The sequence below is a fragment of the Pocillopora verrucosa genome, chromosome 5 (assembly GCF_036669915.1).
Source record: "Pocillopora verrucosa isolate sample1 chromosome 5, ASM3666991v2, whole genome shotgun sequence".
In the NCBI taxonomy this organism is placed as follows: domain Eukaryota; kingdom Metazoa; phylum Cnidaria; class Anthozoa; order Scleractinia; family Pocilloporidae; genus Pocillopora; species Pocillopora verrucosa.
The window spans coordinates 2,845,553-2,873,229 of NC_089316.1; the positions used below are offsets into that span (position 1 = coordinate 2,845,553).

A 27,677-nucleotide genomic window follows, 5' to 3' on the forward strand; every position below is an offset into this window, starting at 1 on the left:
AGCATGGTACGAGTGCAGATCGAATCTGCATAATGCAAGGACAAATTAAATCTGCATTGTGCAATTTGCCGAGAAGGTCAGCCCTATACAACTGTAAAGAAAATGATCATGAAGATGTATAGGTGTAAATCCAATCGGCATTATGCAAAGCCAAATTAAATCATCCTAGTGGCTAAATTATTATTATTTATTTATTTCGCAAAACCCACTCCCGTGAACTAAATAAAAAATTATTCACCAAAAGTACAGGTGAATAGTGGCGAATATTTACCTCGCAGCTCGGTAAATATCCACCACTCTTACTGATGCTGAATGAATAACTGTTTTAGTACTATATGCCATATAAATAAAGCAAAAATATTAGGTGAGTGGTACCCTCTAGGGCAAATAGGGGTGTTCACAATATAGTCGATCCTGCATTAAGCGGTCACCCATAGGGAGTGGTGTTGTGACCACTTAATACTGTTTGACCTCTTGATACAGGTTTCACCGATCAGATGTATTTTTAAAAACGATAAAACGCTACTTAATATCATAATTGACCACCTCAAGTGCAGAATCTTGTAGCAAATATTACCTACTTTTATTGTTGTAGAAAAAAAAAGATTAAAAAGTACTTAAAATAGTATTTTTAGTTTTATATGGGTAGTTCCGCTTTCAGTGACCGTTCAACGCAAGTGAAAACCATTTTAAAAAAAAGCCGATTTGGAATCGGTAAACGGTGACTGCAACCGCTAAATAGATGTGACCGCTTAATATAGGTGCATTTCACAGTGATTAAGGGATAAAAGATCCGGGACTTTAACAATTGCAACTGACAGCTTATTACATGGTGACGGCTTAAGATAGGTTCGACCGAAACTACTAATTAGTAGTGTACACCGGGCGAACGCCTGATTCTGGAAAAGCCACCACTGGTTGGGCTGCAACTGAGGTCGGTTGCCCTTGCATATGGATCGGCACCTGACCAGCTTCAAGTTGACCATTGCAAATGCCCACCTGAAAATGAATTGAGATATGATGTTTTTTATTACCCTGGTTCATTTAATAACTTGTTGTCTATTACAGTTCTTCTCTTGCACAACTGGTCTAAACGCGTTTCGTGATCCAGTATGTATCAGTTGAAAATTGAGTAATATCCGGTGTTCAGTATAAACCATGCACACAGATGAGTCGTGCTTATCGCGTGCGCTGAGGAAAATCTCCACCACTATTCACCTTCACGTGGGTCAATAATTGTTAAAAACCGTTTACACACCATGTAGTCGAGGCAATTTGGCAAACAAACGTCTTCGACTGGTTTGTTTCTAGCGTGAATGACTGACTAACTGACTGATCATCAAAGTAATTCAAGTTGATAACGCAGAAATATCGAGTTTGTTAGATTCAAGAATCTGGTAATTATCAACTTCTCTTACTTGCTGTTCCTGCGAGCTCTGACCAGTTATATCACTGCTCCTGATGGCTGCCACCGCAAGAATGATCTCAATGATGGAGCATATGATGATCAGGGAAGAAACAGCCACCATGGAGTTTTGCTTTGCGGTAAAGTTTATATTCGCCAGCTGGTCCCAAGCAAAGAAAAGGGGATCTTTATCATAGTAACCTCTGCTTAGCGTTGAGGTATAAACCAAACCCATCAAACTGGACAAAGCTACCAGATAGTGGCACACGGTTATCACTGATACTGCAGCACAGGCTACACTCACAGACTGCAAGGCGTTCATGTGCAAAGGGCCAATAAAAAGAAAATAATTCTAATAAACCAAACAAAAAAAAAATAGTATAAAATAAAAAAAGCATAACAAAAAGTTGCTAATTCCTCTCTTATGGACTCAAGGCTCATGTATTGGTATATCTACTGGGAATTACTTAACGTACATTCCACCTGGCGGAAAATGAAAGGATCCCTCATGATGCGTAAATATAATAGCTTATATTTCGTACCAGAGTTAAGGAAGGTCTTTGCGCGATGCTTAAAGTCACTCCCATGATACCAGCGGCCAACACCTTAAAGAAACAAAGGTAGTGCATTAAAAAATGTCTCGTTTCAAATATTACTCTGATATGCGCAAGCTGATTGACTTAAGATCCATTGAACCGATAAACCATAACTACTTTATCTATCTGATGCCGATTACTGAAAAAAAGTGAGAAGCATTCACACAATGCGTACATTTTAATCTTGTAATTTATAAAATTGTAGAACACACGCACAGGTTGTAAATCCTTCCCTCTTTTATGATGAAAAACCTTTTCTCGTGTCCTTCCGCGTGGGTTGTTACGCCGGTAAACCGATAGGAGGTGCGATCCATTGCTTAAATGTTTGACACCCATAAAATGTTTGGATAAACACCAAGAAAACTAGATGGCATCCTTGGCTGAGAGTTACCAACCGTTTTTCCTCTGGTTTATAAACAGCTGTGCAAACTTTAAAAAAAGAACTAAAAGACGTGTTCACTCGAGACAAGAGTACAAATCTTACCGGACTTCCTCATAAACGATTTTTTTTAAAATTTTTCTTTCCGTTTTTTTATCGCTTGATAAACCTGCACAGTCACTGTTGCGCATCGGTACACCAATATCTCCGCCATGAAGTGAAGCCAATCATTATAAACACTCTATAATTACTGAGTAATTGCATTTGTTACGAAAACAATACTGTTACCACCAACACCATTATGTACTGCGGCATGACTCGGCATCGAATTGTTCTGAGCATGACCGTTGGTAGATTGAAATTGCACTGTAGGCCGGTTCTCTTGGGATTACATTTGGTCTGACCACTTATCATACTGACAAATAGCATTACGACAACGTTGAGAAAAACATGCGTTACGCCTGCTCGCTGAAATATCGTACGGGGGAAGAACTTTCATTTGGCTCTGTGTTTGAAAGATCGATTCTTTTTTATTTTTAATTAATCTAGCGATAAGTGAGGCAAAGAACGAAACTGTTTATTCGAAAATTTTCGTTTCATGTTCTATGTTACATTTTCGAACGAAGCGGAAACTTTCTTGAAAACGATATTTGAGAAGTAATCACAACATCAAATCCTATATCATTACGTTACTTTACACTTTGTGAAATATGTATATATTTTTTTAAATTCAAACAGGTTTGCATTTTGACGAAAAGTTTATTCATAGTGGAAGGCATTTGACACACTTTGTTATAAATTATTTATTAAATTAGTAGTTAGTTTGGTTTGCAGTACGCGCCAGGATTGACTTGAATCACTGGTTCGTGACTAGTCGGTGCTTGGTTGCTTTTGCTGCAAAATCATACATAATAAAAGGCGTTCATGTCTCGGTGCAATTCCTTTCTTTAGGATGTCGACACAGATGAATCAAACACTATTGAGTACAGTTATTTTCTAAGACATGTTCCATTCCATTTCATTTTCTTGGGCATTTGAGTCAGGTAACAAGTATTGTTTAGTTGATAAATAGAAACTGCCTGCACTCAACATGATTTCGCAATTTTGGCGCCGCATAAGAACGCCTTACCATTCCCTTATTTGCTTTCTCCTATTTATTTCGTAAAACCCACTCCCGTGAACTAAATCAAAAGTTATTCACCAAAAGTATAGGTGAATAGTGGTAGATAATTAACTCGCAGCTCGGTAAATATCCACCACTCTTACTGATGCTGAGAGAATAACTGTTTTAGTAGTATATGCCATATACGTAAACCAAAAATATCAGGTGAATGGTGCCCTCAAGGGCAAATAGGGGTATTCACAATGTAGTACAACCTGTATTAAACGGTCACCCATAGGGAGTTTTGGGGTGACCACTTAATACAGTTTGACCTCTTAATACAGATATTTTTAAAAACGATAAAACGCTACTTAATGTCATAATTGACCACCTCAAGTGTAGAATCTCGTTGCAAATTTTATTAACTTTTATTGTTGCAGAAAAAAAAAAGATTGAAAAGTACTTAAAATAGTATTTTTAGTTTTATATGGGTACTTCCGCTTTCAGTGACCGTTCAACACAAGTGAAAAACAGTTAAAAAATAGTCGATTTGGACTCAGTAAACGGTGACTGCGACCGCTAAATAGATGTGACCGCTTAATATAGGTACAGTTTACAGTGATTAAGGGATAAAAGATCCGGGACTTTAACAATTGCAATTGACAGCTTATTACATGGTGACGGCTTAAGATAGGTTCGACTGAAACTACTAATTAGTAGTGTACACCGGGCGAACGCCTGATTTTGGAAAAGCCACCAGTGGTTGGGTTGCAACTGAGGTCGGCTGCCCTTGCATATGGATCGGCACCTGACAAGCTTCAAGTGAACCATAGCAAATGCCCACCTGAAAATGAATTGAGATATGATGTGTTTTATAACCCTGGTTCATTTAATAACTTGCAGTCTATTACAGTTCTTCCCTTGCACAATTGGTCTAAACGCGTTTCGTGGTTCCAGTATGCATCAGTTAAAAATTGAGGAATATCAGGTGTTCAGTATAAACCATGCACACAGGTGAGTCGTGCTTATCGCGTGCGCTGAGGAAAATCTCCACCACTATTCACTCTCACTTGGGTCAATAATTGTTAAAAACCGTTTACACACCATGTAGTCGAGGCAATTTGGCAAAAAAACGTCTTCGACTGGTTTTTTTATAGCGTGAATGACTGACTAACTGACTGATCATCAAAGTGATTCAAGTTGATAACGCAGAAATATCGAGTTTGTTAGATTCAAGAATCTGGTAATTATCAACTTCTCTTACTTGCTGTTCCTGCGAGCTCTGACCACCAATATCACTACTCCTGATGGCTGCCACTGCAAGAATGATCTCAATGATGGAGCATATGATGATCAGGGAAGATACAGCCACCATAGAGTTTTGCTTTGCGGTAAAATTTATGTTCGCCAGCTGATCCCAATCAAAGAAAAGGGGATCCTTATCATAGTAACCTCTGCTTAGCGTTGAGGTATAAACCAAACCCATCAAACTGGACAAAGCTACCAGATAGTGGTACACGGTTATCACTGATACTGCAGCACAGGCTACACTCACAGACTGCAAGGCGTTCATCTGCAAAGGGCCAATAATAAAAAAAAAAAAAAAAAAACCAAACAAAAAAAAAATAGTATAAAATAAAAAAAGCATCACAAAAAGCTGCTACTTCCTCTCTTATGGAGTCAAGGCTCATGTATTGGTATATCTACTGGGAATTACTTAGCGTACATTCCACCTGGCGGAAAATGAAAGGATCCCTCATGATGCGTAAATGTAATAGCTTATATTTCGTACCAGAGTTAAGGAAGGTCTTTGCGCGATGCTTAAAGTCACTCCCATGATACCAGCGGCCAACACCTTAAAGAAACAAAGGTAGTGCATTAAAAAATGTCTCGTTTCAAAAATTACTCAGATATGCGCAATCTGATTGACTTAAGATCCATTGAACCGATAAACCATAACTACTTTATCTATCTGATGCCGATTACTGGAAAAAAAGTGAGAAGCATTCACACAATGCGCACATATTCATATTGTGATTTATAAAATTGTAGAACACACGCACAGGTTGTAAATCCTTCCCTCTTTTATGATGAAAAACCTTTTCTCGTGTCCTTCCGCGTGGGTTGTTACGCCGGTAAACCGATAGGAGGTGCGATCCATTGCTAAAATGTTTGACACCCATAAAATGTTTGGATAAACACCAAGAAAACTAGATGGCATCCTTGGCTGAGGATTACCAACCGTTTTTCCTCTGGTGCTGTATAAACAGTTGTGCAAACTTTAAAATAAGAACTAAAAGACGTGTTCACTCGAGACAAGAGTACAAATCTTACCGGACTTCCTCGGTAAACAATTTTTCTTTTAATTTTTCTTTCCGTTTTTTTATCGCTTGATAAACCTGCATGGTCACTGTTGCGCATAGGTACACCACTACCTCCGCCATGAAGTGAAGCCAATCATGATAAACACTCTATAATTACTGAGTAATTGCATTTGTTACGAAAACAATACTGTTACCACCAACACCATTATGTACTGCGGCATGACTCGGCATCGAATTGTTCTGAGCATGACCGTTGATAGATTGAAATTGCACTGTACGCCGGTTCTCTTGGGATTACATTTGGTCGGACCACTTATCACTCTGACAAATAGCATTACGACAACGTTGAGAAAAACATGCGTTACGCCTGCTCACTGAAATATCGTACGGGGGAAGAACTGGTCGAACTTTCATTTGCCTCTGTGTTTGAAAGATCTATTCTTTTTTATTTTTAATTAATCTAGCGATAAGTGAGGCAAAGAACGAAACTGTTTATTTGCAAATTTTCGTTTCGTGTTCTAAGTTACATTTTCGAACGAAGCAGAAACTTTCTTGAAAACGATATTTGAGAAGTAATCACAACATCAAATCCTATATCATTACGTTACTTTACACTTTGTGAAATATGTATATATTTTTTTAAATTCAAACAGGTTTGCATTTTGACGAAAAGTTTATTCATAGTGGAAGGCATATGACACACTTTGTTACAAATTATTTATTAAATTAGTAGTTAGTTTGGTTTGCAGTACGCGTTAGGATTGACTTGAATCACTGGTTCGTGACTAGTCGGTGCTTGGTTGCTTTTGCTGCAAAATCATACATAATAAAAGGCGTTCATGTCTCGGTGCAATTCCTTTCTTTAGTATGTCGACACAGATGAATCAAACACTATTGAGCACAGTCATTTTCTAAGACATGTTCCATTCCATTTCATTTTCTTGAGCATTTGAGTCAGGTAACAAGTACTGTTTAGTTGATAAATAGAAACTGCCTGCACTCAACATGATTTCGCAATTTTGGCGCCGCATAAGAATTTCTTACCGAAATATCGAGACAAGAGATTGTTAAATACGTCCTCTAACTTTAACTTGAAGAAACAATTTTCTGACTTTTTTACTTACAAGGAACGCTAGCCAACAGGGGATAAAAGTCATACTGGAAATCGCAAAACGCACGCTGAGTCCATCAACAAGCCCCAAGGTGAAAAGCACTCCACAGATAATAACCTGGATGATGGAGATCACCTTCAAGTCGTTTCTGTTGAAAGCCATTTCGAGTCAGTAGAATTACGGAGATCAAAACGCGTGCTGTTTGATCCACACCTTCAATGCAGAAATGTCTTGTGATCACGTATATTCAAATTAGGCATTTCATGAATTAAAGTCGCAATTGGTTTCATCTGAGGGACTTGGGTAGGAGAATGAACAGATATTGAAAGAGTTCTAGAGCGTTCTAAAATCATACAGTCGTGACAACACGAAATACGAAAACCATAATAACTGGCTTGTTTTCTACATTTTGTAACGCTTGCTCTAGGAGAACCTCTCATTCTAGTCGAGTGGAAGAGGCGGCTGACTCGCGAAAGTTTGAGTTTCAGTGTTCACGACCACATTCAACTTATTATTATATGAAACCTGGAGTTGATCAAGAGAAATTCCCCGACTCATTAAATGTAAATCTGTCTTATCTCAGTTTTTCAGTTTCTCGCGGAAGCTCGAACTCCGGAGTAAACACAAGGCAAATGATTAACCAGCGAAAGTGTTCTCACATATGAGTGAAACAATTTCGAGGTTTCAATTCAAGCGCGAAAACAAATCAGCAAAATGCAGGTACAAGCCAATTAGCATGGTACAAGTGCAGATCGAATCTGCATAATGCAAGGACAAATTAAATCTGCATTGTGCAATTTGCCAAGAAAGTCAGCCCTACACAAGTGTAAAGAAAATGATTAGGAAGATATATAGGTGCGAATAAAATCGGCATTATGCAAAGCTAGATTAAATCATCCCAGGGAAAGCGCAAGGTGAATCTGCAGAATGCAAGTAAAATTAAACATGTATAAAGAAATTATCTAGACAATGTATAAACTTAGTGCAGTCAAATCCGGCGGCATAATGCAAGGCTAAATTAAATCGCCTTAGAGGAAGCGCAGAGCAGTAAATCTGCAAAATTCAAGGGCAAATCAAACATGCATAATGAAATTGTCAACCATCCGGTAATTAAAGGCCCTCGAATGCCTTACCATTCCCATATTTGCTTTCTCCTATTTATTTCGTAAAACCCACTCCCGTGAACTAAATCAAAACTTATTTACCGAAAGTACAGGTGAATAGTGGTGGATATATACCTTGCAGCTTCGCAGCTCGGTAAATATCCACCACTCTTACTGATACTGAGGTGAATAACCGTTTTAGTAGTATATGCCATACACATTAACTAAAAAGATTAGTTTCTGTCGGCTGCTTGGAGGTGAATGGTACCCTCTAGGGCTAATAAGGGTGTTCACAATATAGTCGACCTTGTACTAAGCGGTCACCCACGGGGAGTGGTGGAATGAACGCTTAAACAGTTACCGATAAGGGGTATTACTAAAAGCGATAAAAACGCCACTTTATGCCATAATTGACTACTTCATATGCAGAATCTTGGTTGCAAATATTACTTCCTTTTATTGCTGTAGAGAAACATAGATTAAAAAGTACTTAAAATAGTATTCTTATTTTTATTTAAGTGGTTCCGCTTTCAGTGACTGTTCAATACAAGTGAAAGACAATAAAAAATAGGCGGTTGGGACTAAGTAAACGGTGACTGCGACCACCAAATAGATGTGACCGCTTAATATAGGTAGATTTTACAGTGATTAACGGATAAAACATTCGGGACTTTAACGATTGCAACTGACAGCTTAATACATGGTGACGGCTTAATAAAGGTTCAACTGTAGGCGGTAAGCGGTTACCCACGGGGAGCGGTTGAGTGACCGCTTAAACAGTTTGAAAACTTAATTCAGGTTCCGTAAAGGGTAAAAAAGCTGACGTTTCGAGCGTTAGCCCTTCGTCAGAGCGATCGCTCTGACGAAGGGCTAACGCTCGAAACGTCAGCTTTTTTACCCTTTACGGTGGCTAATTTACGTTTTCAACCCAGTTGTTAACACTAAATTACCTGCTTTACTCTCCCACCGACGCAGCACCACAGTTTCTTTAGAAACTTACCCCTTTATTAATTCAGGTTCCACTGATCAGGGGTATCATTAAAAACGATAAAAACGCCATTTTATGCCATAATTACAATACAAGTGAAAGACAATAAAAAAAAAGGCGGTTGGGACTTAGTAAACGGTGACTGCGACCGCCAAATAGATGTGACCGCTTAATATAGGTACATTTTACAGTAATTAAGGGATAAAACATTCGGGACTTTAACGATTGCAACTGACAGCTTAACACATGGTGACGGCTTAATAAAGGTTCAACTGTAGCTACTAATTAGTAGTGGCTGGAAAAGCCATCAGTGGTTGGGCTGCAACTGAGGTCGGCCGCCCTTGCGTATAGATCGGCACCTGATCAGCTTCAAGCTGGCCATGGCAAATCCTTACCTGAAAATGAATTGTGATATGATGTGTTTTATTACCCTGGTTCATTTAATAACTTGTAGTCAATCAAATGTTTCCCTTGCGCGATTGGTCTAAAGGCGTTTTCATGATTCAATATGCATCATTTAAAATTGAGGAATATCCGGTGTTAGTGTAAACCACACAGGTGAGTAGTGGTTATCGTACGCCCTGGCTGTTTTGATTTCGCGTTTTGTGACCTAATTAATGTGATCCATAGGTGAAAATTGAGGAATATTAGGTGTTAGCGTACACCACACACGTGAATGTTGGCTGGTTCGAAAGTGACTAGCAAGTACGATTCACCTCCAAGTGACCAAATTGACATAAATAAACTTTTTTTAATTTTTTTTTTATTGGGGGGGAGGGGGGGGGACTTTCTGTGTGGTATATAGTAAGACAATCAATCGGTTTCGCTTCGCGGGTGGGCAGCACTATTCACCTTCACTTAGGTCAATAATTATTAAATATCGTTTATACACCGTGTCGTCGAGGCAATTTGGCAAACAAACGTCTGCGACTGGTTTGCTTATAGCGTGCTGGCAAACATATTGATTAAATAAATGACTGATTAGTTTAATGACTGATTGCCCAGACGAAAAGATTTGACGAAAATTGACTGACTGGCCAGATAACTGACTGACTAACTGACTGATCATCAAAGTGATTCAAGTTGATAACGCAGAAATATCGAGTTTGTTAGATTCAAGAATCTGGTAGTCATCAACTTCTCTTACTTGCTGTTCCTGCGAGCTCTGATCACCTATATCACTGCTCCTGATGGCTGTCACCGCAAGAATGATCTCAATGATGGAGCATATGATGATCAGGGAATAAACAGCCACCATGGATTTTTGCTTTGCCAAGCTAGCCTAGTTACACCAAAACCTGTTCAAATCATAGTCAAGATAGTGTTGATGAATTCATACATCCCGTTTTGAAATGTCCATGTGATGTAACTTGACTTTCTTTTAATATTTCAGATCCATATGTACAGAAGGAGGCCTTACAAACCCCTGTAATTGTACACTGGTCTGTTTCAAGGCAAATTACACCTAGAAAATTATGTGTGAGCAGTGAAAGACTAATTTTCTTGGATGCTATTGGATCAACAGTACTCCATTGCCTTGTGAACAGAAGGAAGAGGAGTCAAAAATCTAAATCTTGCATCGTCCGTTGAAATCAAAATTATTGAACGGGTAACTTCGAGGAAAAACATTTATCTCATATCAATTGATGACGATATCGTCACTCAGTAATGGTGATGTAAATTCGGCTTCAAGTGTCCTCATTCCAAGGTCGTCTAATTTTAAATTTCTCTAAAAATGAACAGATCATCCTATTCTGCAACAGATGAGCTCTCCTTACTTCCATCATTTCTTTGATTAAACGAAATTTTAAAAAATTTGAAAACAAACTTTAAAAAGAATCTTAAATGTGTTAGGAGCTCATCCTGAATGTGTACAAAAATTCAATTACACGATTTTTTTTTTTGCAGGGAAGAGAAAATTAATTTCCTTTCAACAACTTACCTTTTGGCATTTGATTAAAAGCCTGCATGATTTATGAATAGTTCTTTTTAATAAAGCGGGTATGGGCCTCTGTTAATAGCCTTTAGTTTCCAACCGTGGATTTATTTTCACAAGTTCATCCTATCATTCAAAAAACATCAGCATACAGAGTATTGTTATTTCAACTATGATCACTGAAAAATAGAAAAAGCATAAATAGAAAACTGATCGAAATTGTTGGTATGCGTAGGCCCTCTACAATTTGTCTTTTTTGAGAATGGAGAAGCAACGACTCAGAATTTCTGCAGCATTGACCTTGCAACACATAAAATTTCTTTAACTCAGAATGTCATTGCTTGCAGAATTTCTGCTGCTGCGGACGTCAAGGCGTGCAGAATTTCTGCAGCACTGGACGTCAAGGCGTGCAGAATTTCTGCAGCACTGGACGTCAAGGCGTGCAGAATTCCTGCAGCACTGGACGTCAAGGCGTGCAGAATTTCTGTAGCACTGGACGTCAAGGCGTGCAGAGTTTCTGCAGCACTGGCGTCAAGGCGTGCAGAATTTCTGCAGCACTGGACGTCAAACCTTGCAGAATTTCTGCATCATTGAACGCCATACCATGCAGAATTTCTGCAGCACTGGACGTCAAACCTTGCAGAATTTCTGCATCATTGGACGCCATACCATGCAGAATTTCTGCAGCACTGGAGGTCAAGGCGTGCAGAATTTTTGCACGCTTGGGCCATCAAACTTTGCAGAATTTCTGCATTACAGTTCTTGATACCATGTCAAATAAAAATGAAAAGAAAAAACCGCTTAAACATATTAAGGGTTAAAATCAAAGACTTTATCGTTCCATTCTTAAACGTGCAGAGCATTATGTGCACTTTGACCAGATTTAACAAGCAACGCAGTAAAAAAATGAATATTTGTACGAGTAAATTGTACCTACGTTTAACTTTCCGTTGAATTATACAAAATGTTGCTCTTTTGAAGCAACACATTTTCTTAATCCGTGAAAACTGAAGCGTTTTGCTTTTATCAAATAGGAGAAATTTCCGTGTACGTTTTTTGCTTAAATAGTGCTGCTTTAATGCCAACATTTCACTTTGTCTGGAAAAAAGCACGATATTTTGCGGAATCGATATGAAAAATATGTCTAAAAGGTCCATTTTTCACGGAAAATGCTATTTTGGAAAACACAAAATAGTTTGGAAAGCGTTAAACATTGAAAGATTTGAATTTTGACGAAAAGTTTATTCATAGTTGAAGGCATTGGTGCATAGATAATGAAAGACCTTTATTTCTCGATACAATTCCTTTCTTTAGTATGTCGACACAGAGATAAATCAAACACTATAAAGCGCAGTTATTTTCTCATGTAAGTTCAATTCCATTCCATTTTCTTGGACATGTGAGTAAGTTAACAACTTTTGTTTAGTGATGAATGGAAACTGCTTGCACTCAATATCCACAAGATTTTGCAACTTTGGCGCCGCATAAGAATTTCTTTCCGAAATATCGAGACAAGAGATTGTTAAATACCTACTCTAACTTTAACTTGAAGTAACAATTTTTAACACAATACTTTTTACTTACAAGGGCCGCTAGCCAAAAGGGGACGAAAGTCAAACTGGAATACACAAAGCGCACGCTGACTCCATCAACAAGCCCCAAAGTGAGAAGCATTCCGCAGATGACAACCTGGATGTTGGAGATTATCTTCAAGTCGTTTCTGTTGAAAGTCATTTCGAGTCCGTTCAGTCACGTACGGTGAAAAAAAACGCGTGCTGTTTGATCCACACACCCTATGCGGAAACTTTAAGTCATCACGTATATTCAAATTAGGCATTTCATTAATTAAAGTCACGATTGGTTTCATCTGAGGAACCTGCGTAGGAGAATGAACAGATATTGAAAGCGCTCTAGAGCTTATAAAGTCGTGACAACACGAAATGCGCAAACCATAGTAACCAGTTTGTTTTCTAAATTTTGTAACGCTTGCGTGGAACAAGCGGCTGACTCGCGAAAGTTCGAGTTTCAGTGATCACGACCACATTTAACTTATTAATACATGAAACCCGGCGTTGATCAAGAGAAAATTCCCCGACTCATTAAATATAAATCTGCCTTATTTTGTTTTTCAGTGTCTCGCAGAAGCTCGAACGAGTAAAACACAAGGCAAATGCTTAAACAGCGAAAGTGTTCTCACATATGAGTGAAACAATTCCGAGGTTTCAATTCAAGCGCGAAAACAAATCGGTAAAATGCAGGTACAAGCCAAATTAGCATGATACGAGTGCAGATCGAATCGAAATTATTAAATCGGCCATTAGTGTCCAAAATCCAAAATTAAACATGCATGAAGAGCGAATGAAACAGAAATTATCTACACAATGCATAAGCTTAGTGCAGTCAAATCCGGCGGCATAATGCAAGGCTAAAATTAAATCGCCTTAGCGGAAGCGCAGAGCAGTAAATCTGCAAAATTCAAGGGCAAATCAAACATGTATGATGAAATTGTCAATCATCCGGTTACTAATGGCCCTCGAACGCCTCACCATTCCCCTATCTGCTTTCTCCTTTTTATTTTGAAAAACCAACTCCCGTGAACTAAATCAAAAATTGTTCACTAAAAGTACAGGTGAATAGTGGTGGACATTTACCTCGCAGCTCGGTAAATATCCACCACCCTTATTGATGCTGAGTGAACAACTGTTTTAGTAGTATATGCCATATACATAAACCAAAAATATTAGGTGAGTGTTGCCCTCTAGGGCAAATAGGGGTGTTCACAATATAGTCGAACCTGTATTAAGCGGTCACCCATAGGGAATGGTATGGTGACCACTTAATACAGTTTGACCTCTTGATACAGGTTTCACCGATCAGAGGTATTTTTAAAAACGATAAAACGCTACTTAATATCATAATTGACCACCTCAAGTGCAGAATCTCGTTGCAAATATTATTTACTTTTATTGTTGTAGAAGAAAATAGATCAAAAATTACTTAAAATAGTATTTTTAGTTTTATATGGGTAGTTCCGCTTTCAGTGACCGTTCAACACAAGTAAAAAAAATTAAAAAATAGTCTATTTGGACTCGGTAAACGGTGACTGCAACCGCTAAATAGATGTGACCGCTAAATATAGGTACAGTTTACAGTGATTAAGGGATAAAAGATCCGGGACTTTAACAATTGCAACTGACAGCTTATTACATGGTGACGGCTTAAGATAGGTTCGACTGAAACTACTAATTAGTAGTGTACACCGCGCGAACGCCTGATTCTGGAAAAGCCACCACTGGTTGGGCTGCAACTGAGGTCGGTTGCCCTTGCATATGGATCGGCACCTGACCAGCTTCAAGTTGACCATAGCAAATGCCCACCTGAAAATGAATTGAGATATGATGTTTTTTATTACCCTGATTCATTTAATAACTTGCAGTCTATTACAGTTCTTCTCTTGCACAATTGGTCTAAACGCGTTTCGTGATCCAGTATGCATCAGTTGAAAATTGAGTAATATCCGGTGTTCAGTATAAACCATGCACACAGGTGAGTCGTGCTTATCGCGTGCGCTGAGGAAAATCTCCACCACTATTCACACTCACTTGGGTCAATAATTGTTAAAAACCGTTTACATACAATGTAGTCGAGGCAATTTGGCAAAAAAACGTCTTCGACTGGTTTGTTTATAGCGTGAATGACTGATTAACTGACTGATTATCAAAGTGATTCAAGTTGATAACGCAGAAATATCGAGTTTGTTAGATTCAAGAATCTGGTAATTATCAACTTCTCTTACTTGCTGTTCCTGCGAGCTCTGATCAGTTATATCACTGCTCCTGATGGCTGCCATCGCGAGAATGATCTCAATGATGGAGCATATGATGATCAGGGAAGAAACAGCCACCATGGATTTTTGCTTTGCGGTAAGGTTTATGTTCGCCAGCTGGTCCGAATCAAAGAAAAGGGGATCTTTATTATAGTAACCTCTGCTTAGCGTTGAGGTATAACCCAAAGCCATCAAACTGGACAAAGCTACCAGATAGTGGTACACGGTTATCGCTGATACTGCAGCACAGGCTACGCTCACAGACTGCAAGGCGTTCATCTGCAAAGGGCCAAAGAAAAAAACATAATAAACCAAACAAAAAAAAAATAGTATAAAATAAAAAAATCATCACAAAAAGTTGCTAGTTCCTCTCTTATGGAATCAAGGCTCATGTATTGGTATATCTACTGGGAATTACTTAACGTACATTCCACATGGTGGAGAATGAATGGATCCCTCATGATGCGTAAATATAATAGCTTAAATTTCGTACCAGATTTAAGGAAGGTCTTGGCGCGATGCTTAAAGTCACTCCCATGATACCAGCGGCCAACACCTTAAAGAAACAAAGGTAGTGCATAAAAAATTTCTCGTTTCAAATATTACTCTGATATGCGCAAGCTGATTGACTTAAGATCCATTGAACCGATAAATCATAACTACCTTATCTGTCTGAGGAAAAAAAGTGAGAAGCATTCACACAATGCGTACATTTTCATCTTGTGATTTATAAAATTGTAGAACACACGCACAAGTTGTAAATCCTTCCCTCTTTTATGATGAAAAACCTTTTCTCGTGTCCTTCCGCGTGGGTTGTTACGCCGGTAAACCGATAGGAGGTGCGATCCATTGCTTAAATGTTTGACACCCATAAAATGTTTGGATAAACACCAAGAAAACTAGATGGCATCCTTGGCTGAGAGTTACCAACCGTTTTTCCTCTGGTGGTGTATAAACAGTTGTGCAAACTTTAAAATAAGAACTAAAAGACGTGTTCACTCCAGACAAGAGTACAAATCTTACCGGACTTCCTTGGTAAAAAGTTTTTTTTTTAATTTTTCTTTCCGTTTTTTTATCGCTTGGTAAACCTGCATGGTCACTGTTGTGCATAGGTACACCAATATCTCCGCCATGAAGTGAAGCCAATCATTATAAACACTCTATAATCACTGAGTAATTGCATTTGTTACGAAAACAATACTGTTACCACCAACACCAGTACTGCGGCATGACTCGGCATCGAATTGTTCTGAGCATGACAGTTGATAGATTGAAATTGCACTGTGGGTCGATTTTCTTGGGATTACATTTGGTCTAACCTTTTATCAAACTGACAAATAGCATTACGACAACGTTGAGAAAAACATGCGTTCCGCCTGCTCGCTAAAATATCGTTTGAGTGAAGAACTGGTCGAACTTTCATTTACCTCTGTGTTTGAAAGAGCGATACCTTTTAGTTTGTTTTTTTTTTTTTTATAATTCACCTAACGATAAGTGAAGTGAAGAACGAAACTGTTTATCCGCAGTTTTCCGTGGCGTGTTCTAAGCCACATTTTCGAACGAGGCGGAAACTTTCTTGAAAACGATATTTGAGAAGTAATCACAACATCAAATCCTATGTCATTACATTACTTTACACTTTGTGAATATTTGTTGTTGTTTTTTTTTAATTCAAACAGGTTTGAATTTTGACGAAAAGTTTATTTATAGTTAATTTATTTAATTAGTAGTTAGTTTGGTTTTCAGTACGCACCAGCATGGACTTGAATCACTGGTTCGTGACTAGTCGGTGCTTGGTTACTTTTGCTGCAAAATCATAGACCGTAAAACACCTTCATTTCTCGATACATTTCCCTTCTTTAGTGTGTTGACACAGAGATAAATCAAACACTATAAAGCGCAGTTATTTTCTCATGAAAGTTCAATTCCATTCCATTTTCTTGGGCATGTGAGTCAGGTAACAACTTTTGTTTAGTTGATAAATAGAAACTGCCTGCACTCAATATCCACATGATTTCGCAATTTCGGTGCCGCACAAGAATTTCTCTCCGAAATATCGAGACAAGAGATTGTTAAATACGTCCTCTAACTTTAACTTGAAGTAACAATTTTCTGACTTTTTTACTTACAAGGATCGCTAGCCAACAGGGGGTGAAAGTCATACTGGAATACACAAAACGCACGCTGAGTCCATCAACAAGCCCCAAAATGAAAAGCACTCCACAGATGATAACCTGGATGTTAGAGATCACCTTCAAGTCGTTTCTGTTGAAAGCCATTTCGAGTCAGCTGAGTTACGGAGATCAAAACGCGTGCTGTTTGATTCACACCTTCAATGCGGAAATGTCTAGTCATCACGTATATTCAAATTAGGCATTTCATTAAGTAAAGTCACAATTGGTTTCATTTGAGGGGCTTGGGTAGGAGAATGAAAAGATATTGAAAGCGTTCTAGAGCGTTCTAAAATCATACAATCATGACAACACGAAATACCAAAACCATAGTAACCGGTTTGTTTTCTATATTTTGTAACGCTTGCTCTAGGAGAACCTTTCATTCTAGTCGAGTGGAAGAGGCGGCTGACTCGCGAAAGTTCGGGTTTCAGTGTTCACGACCACATTCAACTTATTAATATATGTAACCTGGAGTTGATCAAGAGAAATTCCCCGACTCATTAAATGTAAATCTGTCTTATCTTAGTTTTTCAGTTTCTCGCGGAAGCTCGAACTCCGGAGTAAACACAAGGCAAATGATTAAACAGCGAAAATGTTCTCACATAGAAGTGAAACAATTCCGAGGTCTCAATTCAAGCGCGAAAACAAATCAGCAAAATGCAGGTACAAGCCAAATTAGCATGCTGCGGGTGCAAATCGAATCTGCATAATGCAAGGGCAAATTAAATCTGCACTGTGCAATTTTCCAAGAAAGTCATCCCCACAAAACTATAAAGAAATGATTATGAAGATGTATAGGTGCAAATAAAATCGGCATTATGCAAAGCCAAATTAAATCATCCTAGGGAAAGCACAAAGCTGTGAATCTACAGAATGCAAGTACAAATTAAACATGCATAAAGTACAAACTAAAAATGCATAAAGAAATTGTTTAGACAATGTATAAACATAGTGCAGTCAAATCCGGCGGCATAATGCAAGGCTAAATTAAATCGCCTTAGAGGAAGTGCAGAGCAGTAAATCTGCAAAATTCAAGGGCAAATCAAACATGCATAATGAAATTGTCAACCATCCGGTTACTAATGGCCCAAAACTTATCTACCGAAAGTACAGGTGAATAGTGGTGGATATATACCTTGCGGCTTCGCAGCTCGGTAAATATCCACCACTCTTACTGATACTGAGGTGAATAACCGTTTTAGTAGTATATGCCATACACATTAACCAAAAAGATTAGTTTCTGTCGGCTGCTGGGAGGTGAATGGTACCCTCTAGGGCTAATAAGGGTGTTCACAATATAGTCGACCTTGTACTAAGCGGTCACCCACGGGGTGTGGTGGAATGAACGCTTAAACAGTTACCGATCAGGGGTATTACTAAAAGCGATAAAAACGCCACTTTATGCCATAATTGACCACTTCATATGCAGAATCTTGGTTGCAAATATTACTTCCTTTTATTGCTGTAGAGAAACATAGATTAAAAAGTACTTAAAATAGTATTCTTATTTTTATTTGAGTGGTTCCGCTTTCAGTGACTGTTCAATACAAGTGAAAGACAATAAAAAAATAGGCGGTTGGGACTTAGTAAACGGTGACTGCGACCACCAAATAGATGTGACCGCTTAATATAGGTACATTTTACAGTGATTAAGGGATAAAACATTCGGGACTTTAACGATTGCAACTGACAGCTTAATACATGGTGACGGCTTAATAAAGGTTCAACTGTAGGCGGTAAGCGGTTACCCACGGGGAGCGGTTGAGTGACCGCTTAAACAGTTTGAAAACTTAATTCAGGTTCCACTGATCAGGGGTATCATTAAAAACGATAAAAACGCCATTTTATGCCATAATTGACCACTTCATATGCAGAATCTCGGATGCAAATATTACTTACTTTTATTTTTGTAGAGAAACATAGATAAAAAGTAATTAAAATAGTATTCTTAGTTTTATTTGAGTGGTTTCGCTTTTAGTGACCGTCCAATAAAAGTGAAAGACAATAAAAAATAGGCGGTTGGGACTTAGTAAACGGTGACTGCGACCGCCAAATAGATGTGACCGCTTAATATAGGTACATTTTACAGTGATTAAGGGATAAAACATTCGGGACTTTAACGATTGCAACTGACAGCTTAATACATGGTGACGGCTTAATAAAGGTTCAACTGTAGAATAGCTACTAATTAGTAGTGTCTGGAAAAGCCACCAGTGGTTAGGCTGCAACTGAGGTCGGCCGCCCTTGCATATAGATCGGCACCTGATCAGCTTCAAGCTGGCCATGGCAAATCCTTACCTGAAAATGAATTGAGAGATGATGAGTTTTATTACCCTGGTTCATTTAATAACTGGTAGTCAATCAAATGTTTCCCTTGCGCGATTGGTCTAAAGGCGTTTCGTGATTCAATATGCATCAGTTAAAATTGAGGAATATCCAGTGTTAGTGTAAACCACACAGGTGAGTAGTGCTTATCGTACGCCCTGGCTGTTTTGATTTCGCGTATTGTGACCTAATAAATGTGATCCATCGGTGAAAATTAAGGAATATTAGGTGTTAGCGTACACAACACAAGTGAAAGTTGGCTGGTTCGAAAGTGACTAGCAAGTACGATTCACCTCGAGTGGCCAAAGGGACAAAATTGCGCGTTGACAATTTAATTATCGACCAGTTCTCAGTAGATTGACATAAATAAATTTTTTAAAATTTTTTTTTTTTTATTGGGGGAGGGGGGCGGGGGGCGGGTTTTTGTGTGGTATATACTAAGACAATCAATCGGTGTCGCTTCGCGGGTGGGCAGCACTATTCACTTTCATTTAGGTCAATAATTATTAAATATCGTTTATACACTGTCGTCGAGGCAATTTGGCAAAAAAACGCGTGCGACTGGTTTGTTTATAGCGTGTTGGCAAACATGTTGATTAAATAAATGACTGATTAGGTTAATGACTGATTGCTCAGACGAAAAGGTTTGACGAAAATTTACTGACTGGCCAGATAACTGACTGACTAACTGACTGATCATCAAAGTGATTCAAGTTGATGACGCAGAAATATCGAGTTTGTTTAGAGGCAAGAGTCTGGTAATCATCAACTTCTCTTACTTGCTGTTCCTGCGAGCTCTGACCAGTTATATTACTGCTCGTGATGGCTGCCATCGCAAGAATGATCTCAGTGATGGAGCATATGATGATTAGGGAAGATACAGCCACCATGGATTTTTGCTTTGCAGTAAAGATTATGTCCGAATCAAAGAAAAAGGGATCTTTATTAGGGAATCCCTTGTTTGGAGTTAAGACATAATCCAAAACCATCAACTTGGACAAAGCGACCAGATAGTGGTAGACGGTTATCGCTAATATTGCAGCACAGGCCACACTCACAGACTGCAAGGCGTTCATCTGGAAAAGGCCAATAAAAAAATATAAACAACAACAACAAAAACAAACAAACAAACAAACAATGAAAAATAAAAAAGGTATCACAAAAAGTTGCTACTTCCTCTATTATGGACTGAAGGTTCATGTATTGGTATATCTACCGGGAATAATTTAACGTACATTCCACCAGGCGGAGAATGAATGGATCCCTCATGATGCGAAATAGAATTGTTTATATTTCTTACCAGAGTTAAAGAAGGTCTTTGCTTGTTGCTTAAAGTCAGGCCCATGATTCCAGCGGCCAACACCTTAAAGAAATAAAAATGGCGCATAAAAAATTTCAAAAATTACTCTGATATGCGCAATCTGATTGACTAAACATCCATTGAACCGGTAAGCTATAACTAATTTATCAGATTCCGTGTTGCCGATTACTGAAAAAAGAGTGTGAAGCATTCACACAATGCGTACATATTCATCTTGCATGATTTAGAAGAACACTTGCACAGGTTGTAAATCCTTCGCTTTTTTATTATGAAAAACCTTTTCTCGTGTCCTCCCGCGTGAGTTATTACGCCAGTAAACTAATAGAAGGTGCGGTCTATTGCTTAGATGTTTAACACGCATAAAATATTTGGTCTGGCTGAGAGTTCTTGAGTTTTTTCCCTCTGGTAGTGTTTAAACAGTTATGCAAACTTTAAAATAAAAACTAAAAGACGTGTTCACTCGAGACAAGAATACAAATCTTACCGGACTCCCTTAGTAAACTTTTTTTTTTCGATTTTTCTTCCCTTTTTTATCACTTGGTAAACCTGCACGGTCGCTGTTAATTGTTGCGAAAACAACACTGTTGCCATCGACACCTTTAAGTACTGTGGCATAACTCGGCATCGAATTTTTTTGAGCATGACCGTTGATAGATTGAAATTGTACTGTGGGCCGGTTGTCTTGGGATTACATTTGGTCTGACCACTTATCATACTGACAAATATCATTAAAAAAACGTTAATAAAACTTGCGTTACACCTGCTCGCTAAAATATCGTTTGAGTGAAGAACTGGTCGAACTTTCATTTGCATCTGTGTTTGAAAGAGCGATACCTTTTAGTTTGTTTTTTTTTTATAATTTATCTAGCGATAAGTGAAGTGAAGAACGAAACAGTTTATCCGCAATTTTCCGTGGCGTGTTCTAAGCCACTTCGAACTAGGCGGGAACTTTCTTGAAAACGATATTTGAGAAGTAATCACAACATTAAATCCCATATCATTACGTTACTTGACACTTTGTGAAATATGTTTTTATATTTAAAAATTCAAACCTTGAAGCTTTGAATTTTGACGAAAAGTTTATTCATAGTTGAAGGCATATGACACACTTTATTACAAATTATTTATTCAATTAGTGGTTGGTTTAGTTTGCAGTATGCGCCAGGATTGACCTGAATCACTGGTTCGTGACTAGTCGGTCCTTGTTTGCTTTTGCTGCAAAATCATAGATCATAAAGGGCCTTCTTTTCCTGATACAGTTTCTTTCTTTAGTATGTCGACACAGAGATAAATCAAACACTATAAAGTGCAGTTATTTTCTCATGCAAGTTCAATTCCATTCCATTTTCTTGGGCATGTGAGTCAGTTAACAAGTTTGATTAAGTTGATAAATAGAAACTGCTTGCACTCAATATCCACAAGGTTTGGCAATTTTGGTGCCGCACAAGAATTTCTCTTCGAAATATCGAGACGAGAAGTTGTTAAATACCTACTATAACCTTAACTCAAAGTACCAATTTTTCTGACTGATTTTTTTACTTACAAGGATCCCTATCCAACAGGGGGTGAAAGTCAAACTTGAATACATAAAACGCACGCTGAGACCATCAATAAGCCCCAAAGTGAAAAGCACTCCACAGATGATAACCTGGATGTTGGAGATCACCTTCAAGTCGTTTCTGTTGAAAGTCATTTCGAGTCAGTTCAGTCACGGAGATCAAAACGCGTGCTGTTTGATCCACGCAGTCAATGCGGAAATGCCTAGTCATCACGTACATTCAAATTAGGCATTGCATTAATTAAAGTCCCGATTGGTTTCATCTGAGAAGCCTGGGTAAGAGAATGAACAGATATTGAAAGCGTTCTCGAGCTCAGAAAGTCGTGGCACCAAGAAATGCGAAAACCATAGTAGCTGGTTTGTTTTCTATATTTTGTAACGCTTGCTCTAGGAGAACCTCTCATTCTAGTCGAGTGGAAGAGACGGTTGATTCGCGAAAGTTCGAGTTTCGGTGACATGGACCACATTCAACTAATAATATATGAAGCCCGGAGTTGATCGAGAGAAATTCCCCGACTCATTTAATATAAATCTGCCTCATCTTAATTTTTCGGTAAATCGTGGAAGCTCAAATGCTGGAGAAGACACAAGGCAAATAATTAACCAGCGAAAGTGTTCTCATATAGGACTGAAACAATTCCGAGGTTTCAATTCAAGCGCGAAAACAAATCAGCAAAATGCAGGTACAAGCCAAATTAGCACGGTACGAGTGTATATCGAATCTGCATAATGCAAGGACAAATTAAATCTGAATTGTGCAATTTGCCAGCCCTACATAACCGTAAAGAAAATGATTAGGAAGATATATAGGTGCAAATCATTTCGACATCATGCAAAGCCAGATTAAATCATCCCAGGGAAAGCGCAAAGCTGTGAATCTGCAGAATGCAAGTACAAATTAAACATGCATAAAGAAATTATCTAGACAATGTATAAGCTTAGCGCAATCAAATCCGACGGCATAATGCAAGGCTAAATTAAATCGCCTCAGTGGAAGCGCAGAGCAGTAAATCTGCAAAATTCAAGGGCAAATCAAACATGCATAATGAAATTGTCAATCATCCGGTTACTAATGGGCCCTCGAACGCCTTACCATTCCCCTATCTGCTTTCTCCTATTTATTTCGCAAAACCCACTCCCGTGAACTAAATCAAAAATTATTCACCGAAAGTACAGGTGAATAGTGGTGGATATTTACCTCGCAGCTTCGCAGCTCGGTAAATATCCACCACTCTGATACTGAGGTGAATAACCGTTTTAGTAGAATATGCCATATACATAAACCAGAAAGATTAGTTTCTGTCGGCTACCGGGAAGTGAATGATACCCTCTAGGGCTAATAAGGGTGTTCACAATACAGTCGAACCTACATTAACCGGTTACCCACGGGGAGTGGTTGAGTGACCGCTTAAACAGTTTGAAAACTTAATTCAGGTTCCACTGATCAGGGTATCATTAAAAACGATAAAAACGCCATTTTATGCCATAATTGACCACTTCATATGCAGAATGTCGGTTGCAAATATTACTTACTTTTATTGTTGTAGAGAAACATAGATAAAAAGTAATTAAAATAGTATCTTAAGTTTTATTTGAGTGGTTTCGCTTTAAGTGACCGTCCAATAAAAGTGAAAGACAATAAAAAACAGGCCGTTGAGTAAACGGTGACGGCGACTGCCAAATAGATGTGACCGCTTAATATAGGTACATTCCAGAGTGATTAAGGGATAAAACATTCGAGACTTTGACGATTGCAACTGACAGTTTAATACATGGTGACGGCTTAAATAAGGTTCAACTGTAGCTACTAATTAGTAGTGTCTGGAAAAGCCACCAATGGTTGGGCTGCGACTGAGGTCGGCTGCTCTTGCATATGGATCGGCACCTCACCAGCTTCAAGCTGGCCATGGCAAATCCTTACCTGAAAATGAATTGAGATATGATGTGTTTTATTACCCTGGTTCATTTAATAATTTGTAGTCCATCAAATGTTTCCTTTGCGCGATTGGTCTAAAGGCGTTTCGTAATTCAATATGCATTAGTTAAAATTGAGGAATATCCGGTATTAGTATAAACCACACAGGTGAGTAGTGCTTATCGTACGCCCCGATTGTTTTGTGATCCAATTAATGTGGTCCATCGGTTAAAATTGAGGAATATTAGGTGTTAGCGTACACACGTGAATAATGGCTGGTTTCAAAGTGACTAGCAAGTACGATTCACCTCCGAGTGGCCAAAGAGACAAAATTGCGCGTTGACAACTTAATCATCAATCCATTTTCAGTAACTTCACATAAATAAACTATATGTATATTTTTTTTTTTGGGGGGGGGTGGGGGCGGTATATATATATATATATATACTAAGACAATCAATCGGTGTCGCTTCGCGGCTGGGCTAAATATCCACCACTATTCACCTTTACTTAGGTCAATAATTATTAAATATCGTTTATACACCGTGTAGTCGAGGTAATTGGGCAAACAAACGTTTCCGACTGGTTTGTTCATAGCGTGCTGCCAAACATGTTGATTAAATAAATGGCTAATTAGGTTAATGACTGATAGCCCAGACGATAAGATTTGACGAAAATTGACTGACTGGACAAATAACTGAATGACTAACTGACTGATCATCAAAATGATTCAAGTTGATAACGCAGAAATATCGAGTTTGTTAGAGTCAAGAATCTGGTAATCATCAACTTCTCTTACTTGCTGTTCCTGCGAGCTCTGACCAGTTATATTACTGCTCCTGATGGCTGCCACCGCAAGAATGATCTCAATGATGGAGCATAAGATGATCAGGGAAGATACAGCCACCATGGATTTCTGCTTTGCGGTAAAGTTTATGTCCAGCGGCTGGTCCGAATCAAAGAAAAGGGGATCTTTATTATAGTAATCCCTTCTTAGCGCTGAGGCATAACCCAAAGCCATCAAACTGGACAAAGCGACCAGATAGTGGTACACGGTTATCGCTGATAGTGCAGCACAGGCTACGCTCACAGACTGCAAGGCGTTCATCTGCAAAGGGCCAAAAAAAAACCAAAAAATTATAAAAACCAAAAAAAACAAACGAACAAATAGTATAAAATAAAAAAGGCATCACAAAAAGTTGCTACTTCCTCTCTTATGGACTCAAGGTTCATGTATTGGTATATCTTCCGGGAATCATTTAACGTACATTCGACCAGGCGGAGAATGAATGGATCCCTATGATGCGTAAATAAAACTGTTTATATTTCGTACCAGAGTTAAGGAAGGTCTTTGCTTGCTGCTCATATTCAGGCCCATGATTCCAGCAGCCATCACCTTAAAGAAATAAAAATGGCGCATAAAAAAAAAAGTCCCGTTTAAAAAATTACTCTGATATGCGCAATCTGATTGACTAAACATCCATTGACCCGGTAAACCATAACTAATTTATCTATCAGATAGATTCCATGTTGCCGATTACTGAAAAAAGAGTGTGAAGCATTCACACAATGCGCACGTATTAATCTTGTGATTTATAAAACTCGCCCAGGTTGTAAATCCTTCGCTTTTTTATAATGAAAAACCTTTTCTCGTGTCCTCCCGCGTGGGTTTTTACGCCAGTAAACGGATAGAAGGGGCGGTCTATTGCTTAAATGTTTAGCGTGTTTTAATGTTTTGAGTGCACACCAGGAAAACTAGATGACAATTTTGGCTGAGGGTTCTTGAGCGTTTTCCCTCTGGTAAGTGTATAAAAAGCTATATGCAAACTTTAAAATAAAAACTAAAAGACGTGTTCACTCGAGACAAGAATACAAATATTACCGGATTCCCCTAGTAAATTTTTTTATTTTTGATTTTTCTTCCCTTTTTTATCGCTTGGAAAACCTGCATGGTCGCCGTTTATTGTTGCAAAAACAAAACTGTTACGACCAACACCTTTAAGGACTGTGGCATAACTCGGCATCTAATTTTTTGAGCATGACCGTTGATAGATTGAAATTGTACTGTGGGCCGGTTGTCTTGGGATTATACTTGGTCAGACCTCTTATCATACTGACAAATGTCATTAAAACAACGCTAATAAAACATGCGTTACACCTGCTCGCTGAAGTATCGTATGAGTGAAGAACTGGTCGAACTTTCATCTGCCTCTGTGTTTGAAAGATCAATACCTTTTTGTTTTTTCTTTTAAATTCATCAAGCGATAAGTGAAGCCAAGGACAGAAATGTTTTTCCGCAATTTTCCGTTGCGTGTTCTAAGCCACATTTTCGAACGAAGCGGAAAATTTATTGAAAACGATATTTGAGAAGTAATCACGAGATTAAATCGTATATCATTACCTTACTTTAAACTTTGTGTAATATGGATTTTTTTTTTAAATTCAAACTTTATAAGATTTGAATTTTGACAAAAAGTTTATTCATAGTTGAAGGCATATGACACACTTAATTACAAATTATTTATTTAATTAATAATTAGTCTAGTTTGCAGTATTAGCCAAAATGAAATTGAATCATTCGTACGTGACTGGTCGATCCTTGCTTGCCTTTGGTGCAAAATCATAGATAATGACAGACCTTCATGTCTCGGTACAATTCCTTTCTTTAGTATGTCGACAGAGATGAATCAAAAACTATAAAACGCAGTCATTTTCTAAGGCATGTTCCATCTCATTTCATTTTCTTGGGCAGACAAGTGAGTCAGTTAACAAGTTTTGTTAAGTTGATAAATGGAAACTGCTTGCATTAAATATCCACATGATTTCGCAATTTTGGTGCCGCATACGAATGTCTTTCCGAAATATCGAGACAAGAATGTTTAATACCTACTCTAACTTAAACTTGAAGTACCAATTCTTCTGAATTGATTTTTTTACTTACAAGGATCGCTATCCAACAGGGGGTGAAAGTCAAACTGGAATATACAAAACGCACACCGAATCCATCAGTAAGCCCCAAAACGAAAAGCACTACGCAGTTGACAACTTGGATGTTGGAGATCACCCTCAAGTCGTTTCTGTTGAAAGTCATTTCGAGTCAGTTCAGTCACGGAGATCAAAACGCGTGCTGTTTGATCCACACACTCAATGCGGAAATAGAAAGTCATCACGTGTATTCAAATTAGGCATCTGATAAATTACAATCACAACTGGTTTCGTCTGAGGGACCTGGGTAGGAGAATTAAGAGATATTGAAAGCGTTCTAGAGCTCATAAAGTCGTGACGGCACGAAGTGCGAAAACCATAGTAACCGGTTTGTTTTCTATATTTTGTAACGTTTGCTCTAGGAAAACTTCTCATTCTAGTCGAGTGGAAGAGACGGCTGATTCGCGAAAGTTCGAGTTTCAGTGTTCACGACCACATTCAACTTATTAATATGTGAAGCCTAGAGTTGATCAAGAGAAATTCCCCGACTCATTAAATATAAATCTGTCTTATTTTATTTTTCGGTTTCTCGAGGAAGCTCGCAGTCCGGAGTAAACACAAGGCAAATGATTAAACAGCGAAAGTGTTCTCACATATGATTAAGACAATTAATTCCAAGGTTTCAACT

At 38.3% G+C, this 27,677-nt stretch overlaps 4 protein-coding genes and 1 long non-coding RNA gene across 7 annotated transcripts; all 5 read right to left on the reverse strand.

Moving 5' to 3' along the window:
• Window positions 1-451: 451 nt before the first annotated feature.
• Window positions 452-2,695, reverse strand: LOC131768585 (uncharacterized). Its single transcript, XM_066167364.1, has 4 exons — window positions 2,669-2,695; window positions 1,948-2,010; window positions 1,419-1,757; window positions 452-999 (listed from the first exon to the last, which is right to left on the reverse strand). The coding sequence occupies exons 1-4, from the start codon at window positions 2,693-2,695 to the stop codon at window positions 865-867; spliced, it is 564 nt and encodes a 187-aa protein (XP_066023461.1). The 3' UTR covers window positions 452-864.
• Window positions 2,696-3,892: 1,197 nt separating this feature from the next.
• LOC131768554 (uncharacterized) lies at window positions 3,893-7,180 on the reverse strand. Its single transcript, XM_059084273.2, has 4 exons — window positions 6,931-7,180; window positions 5,275-5,337; window positions 4,747-5,055; window positions 3,893-4,326 (listed from the first exon to the last, which is right to left on the reverse strand). Exons 1-4 carry the CDS (start codon window positions 7,078-7,080, stop codon window positions 4,192-4,194), a joined length of 657 nt encoding a protein of 218 aa, XP_058940256.1. The 5' UTR covers window positions 7,081-7,180; the 3' UTR covers window positions 3,893-4,191.
• Window positions 7,181-9,130: 1,950 nt separating this feature from the next.
• On the reverse strand, window positions 9,131-12,729 carry LOC136281006 (uncharacterized). Its single transcript, XR_010717518.1, has 3 exons — window positions 12,530-12,729; window positions 10,157-10,307; window positions 9,131-9,404 (listed from the first exon to the last, which is right to left on the reverse strand). It is a non-coding gene; the product is annotated as an uncharacterized lncRNA (long non-coding RNA).
• A 1,162-nt stretch (window positions 12,730-13,891) lies between these two features.
• LOC131768598 (uncharacterized) lies at window positions 13,892-17,115 on the reverse strand. Its single transcript, XM_059084323.2, has 4 exons — window positions 16,901-17,115; window positions 15,265-15,327; window positions 14,742-15,050; window positions 13,892-14,322 (listed from the first exon to the last, which is right to left on the reverse strand). The coding sequence occupies exons 1-4, from the start codon at window positions 17,048-17,050 to the stop codon at window positions 14,188-14,190; spliced, it is 657 nt and encodes a 218-aa protein (XP_058940306.2). The 5' UTR covers window positions 17,051-17,115; the 3' UTR covers window positions 13,892-14,187.
• A 1,797-nt stretch (window positions 17,116-18,912) lies between these two features.
• On the reverse strand, window positions 18,913-27,239 carry LOC131768599 (uncharacterized). 3 transcript variants are annotated; one of them, XM_066167328.1, is made up of 4 exons: window positions 27,006-27,239; window positions 20,571-20,633; window positions 20,050-20,346; window positions 18,913-19,243 (listed from the first exon to the last, which is right to left on the reverse strand). In XM_066167328.1, the coding sequence occupies exons 1-4, from the start codon at window positions 27,153-27,155 to the stop codon at window positions 19,163-19,165; spliced, it is 591 nt and encodes a 196-aa protein (XP_066023425.1). In that variant the 5' UTR covers window positions 27,156-27,239; the 3' UTR covers window positions 18,913-19,162. The 3 variants fall into 3 exon arrangements, with proteins under 3 accessions (XP_066023425.1, XP_058940307.2, XP_058940308.2); XM_059084324.2 differs by lacking the exon at window positions 27,006-27,239 and adding an exon at window positions 22,135-22,350; XM_059084325.2 differs by lacking the exons at window positions 18,913-19,243; window positions 20,050-20,346; window positions 20,571-20,633 and adding exons at window positions 23,899-24,070; window positions 24,864-25,172; window positions 25,398-25,460 and having other exon boundaries at window positions 27,006-27,236.
• Window positions 27,240-27,677: the final 438 nt, after the last annotated feature.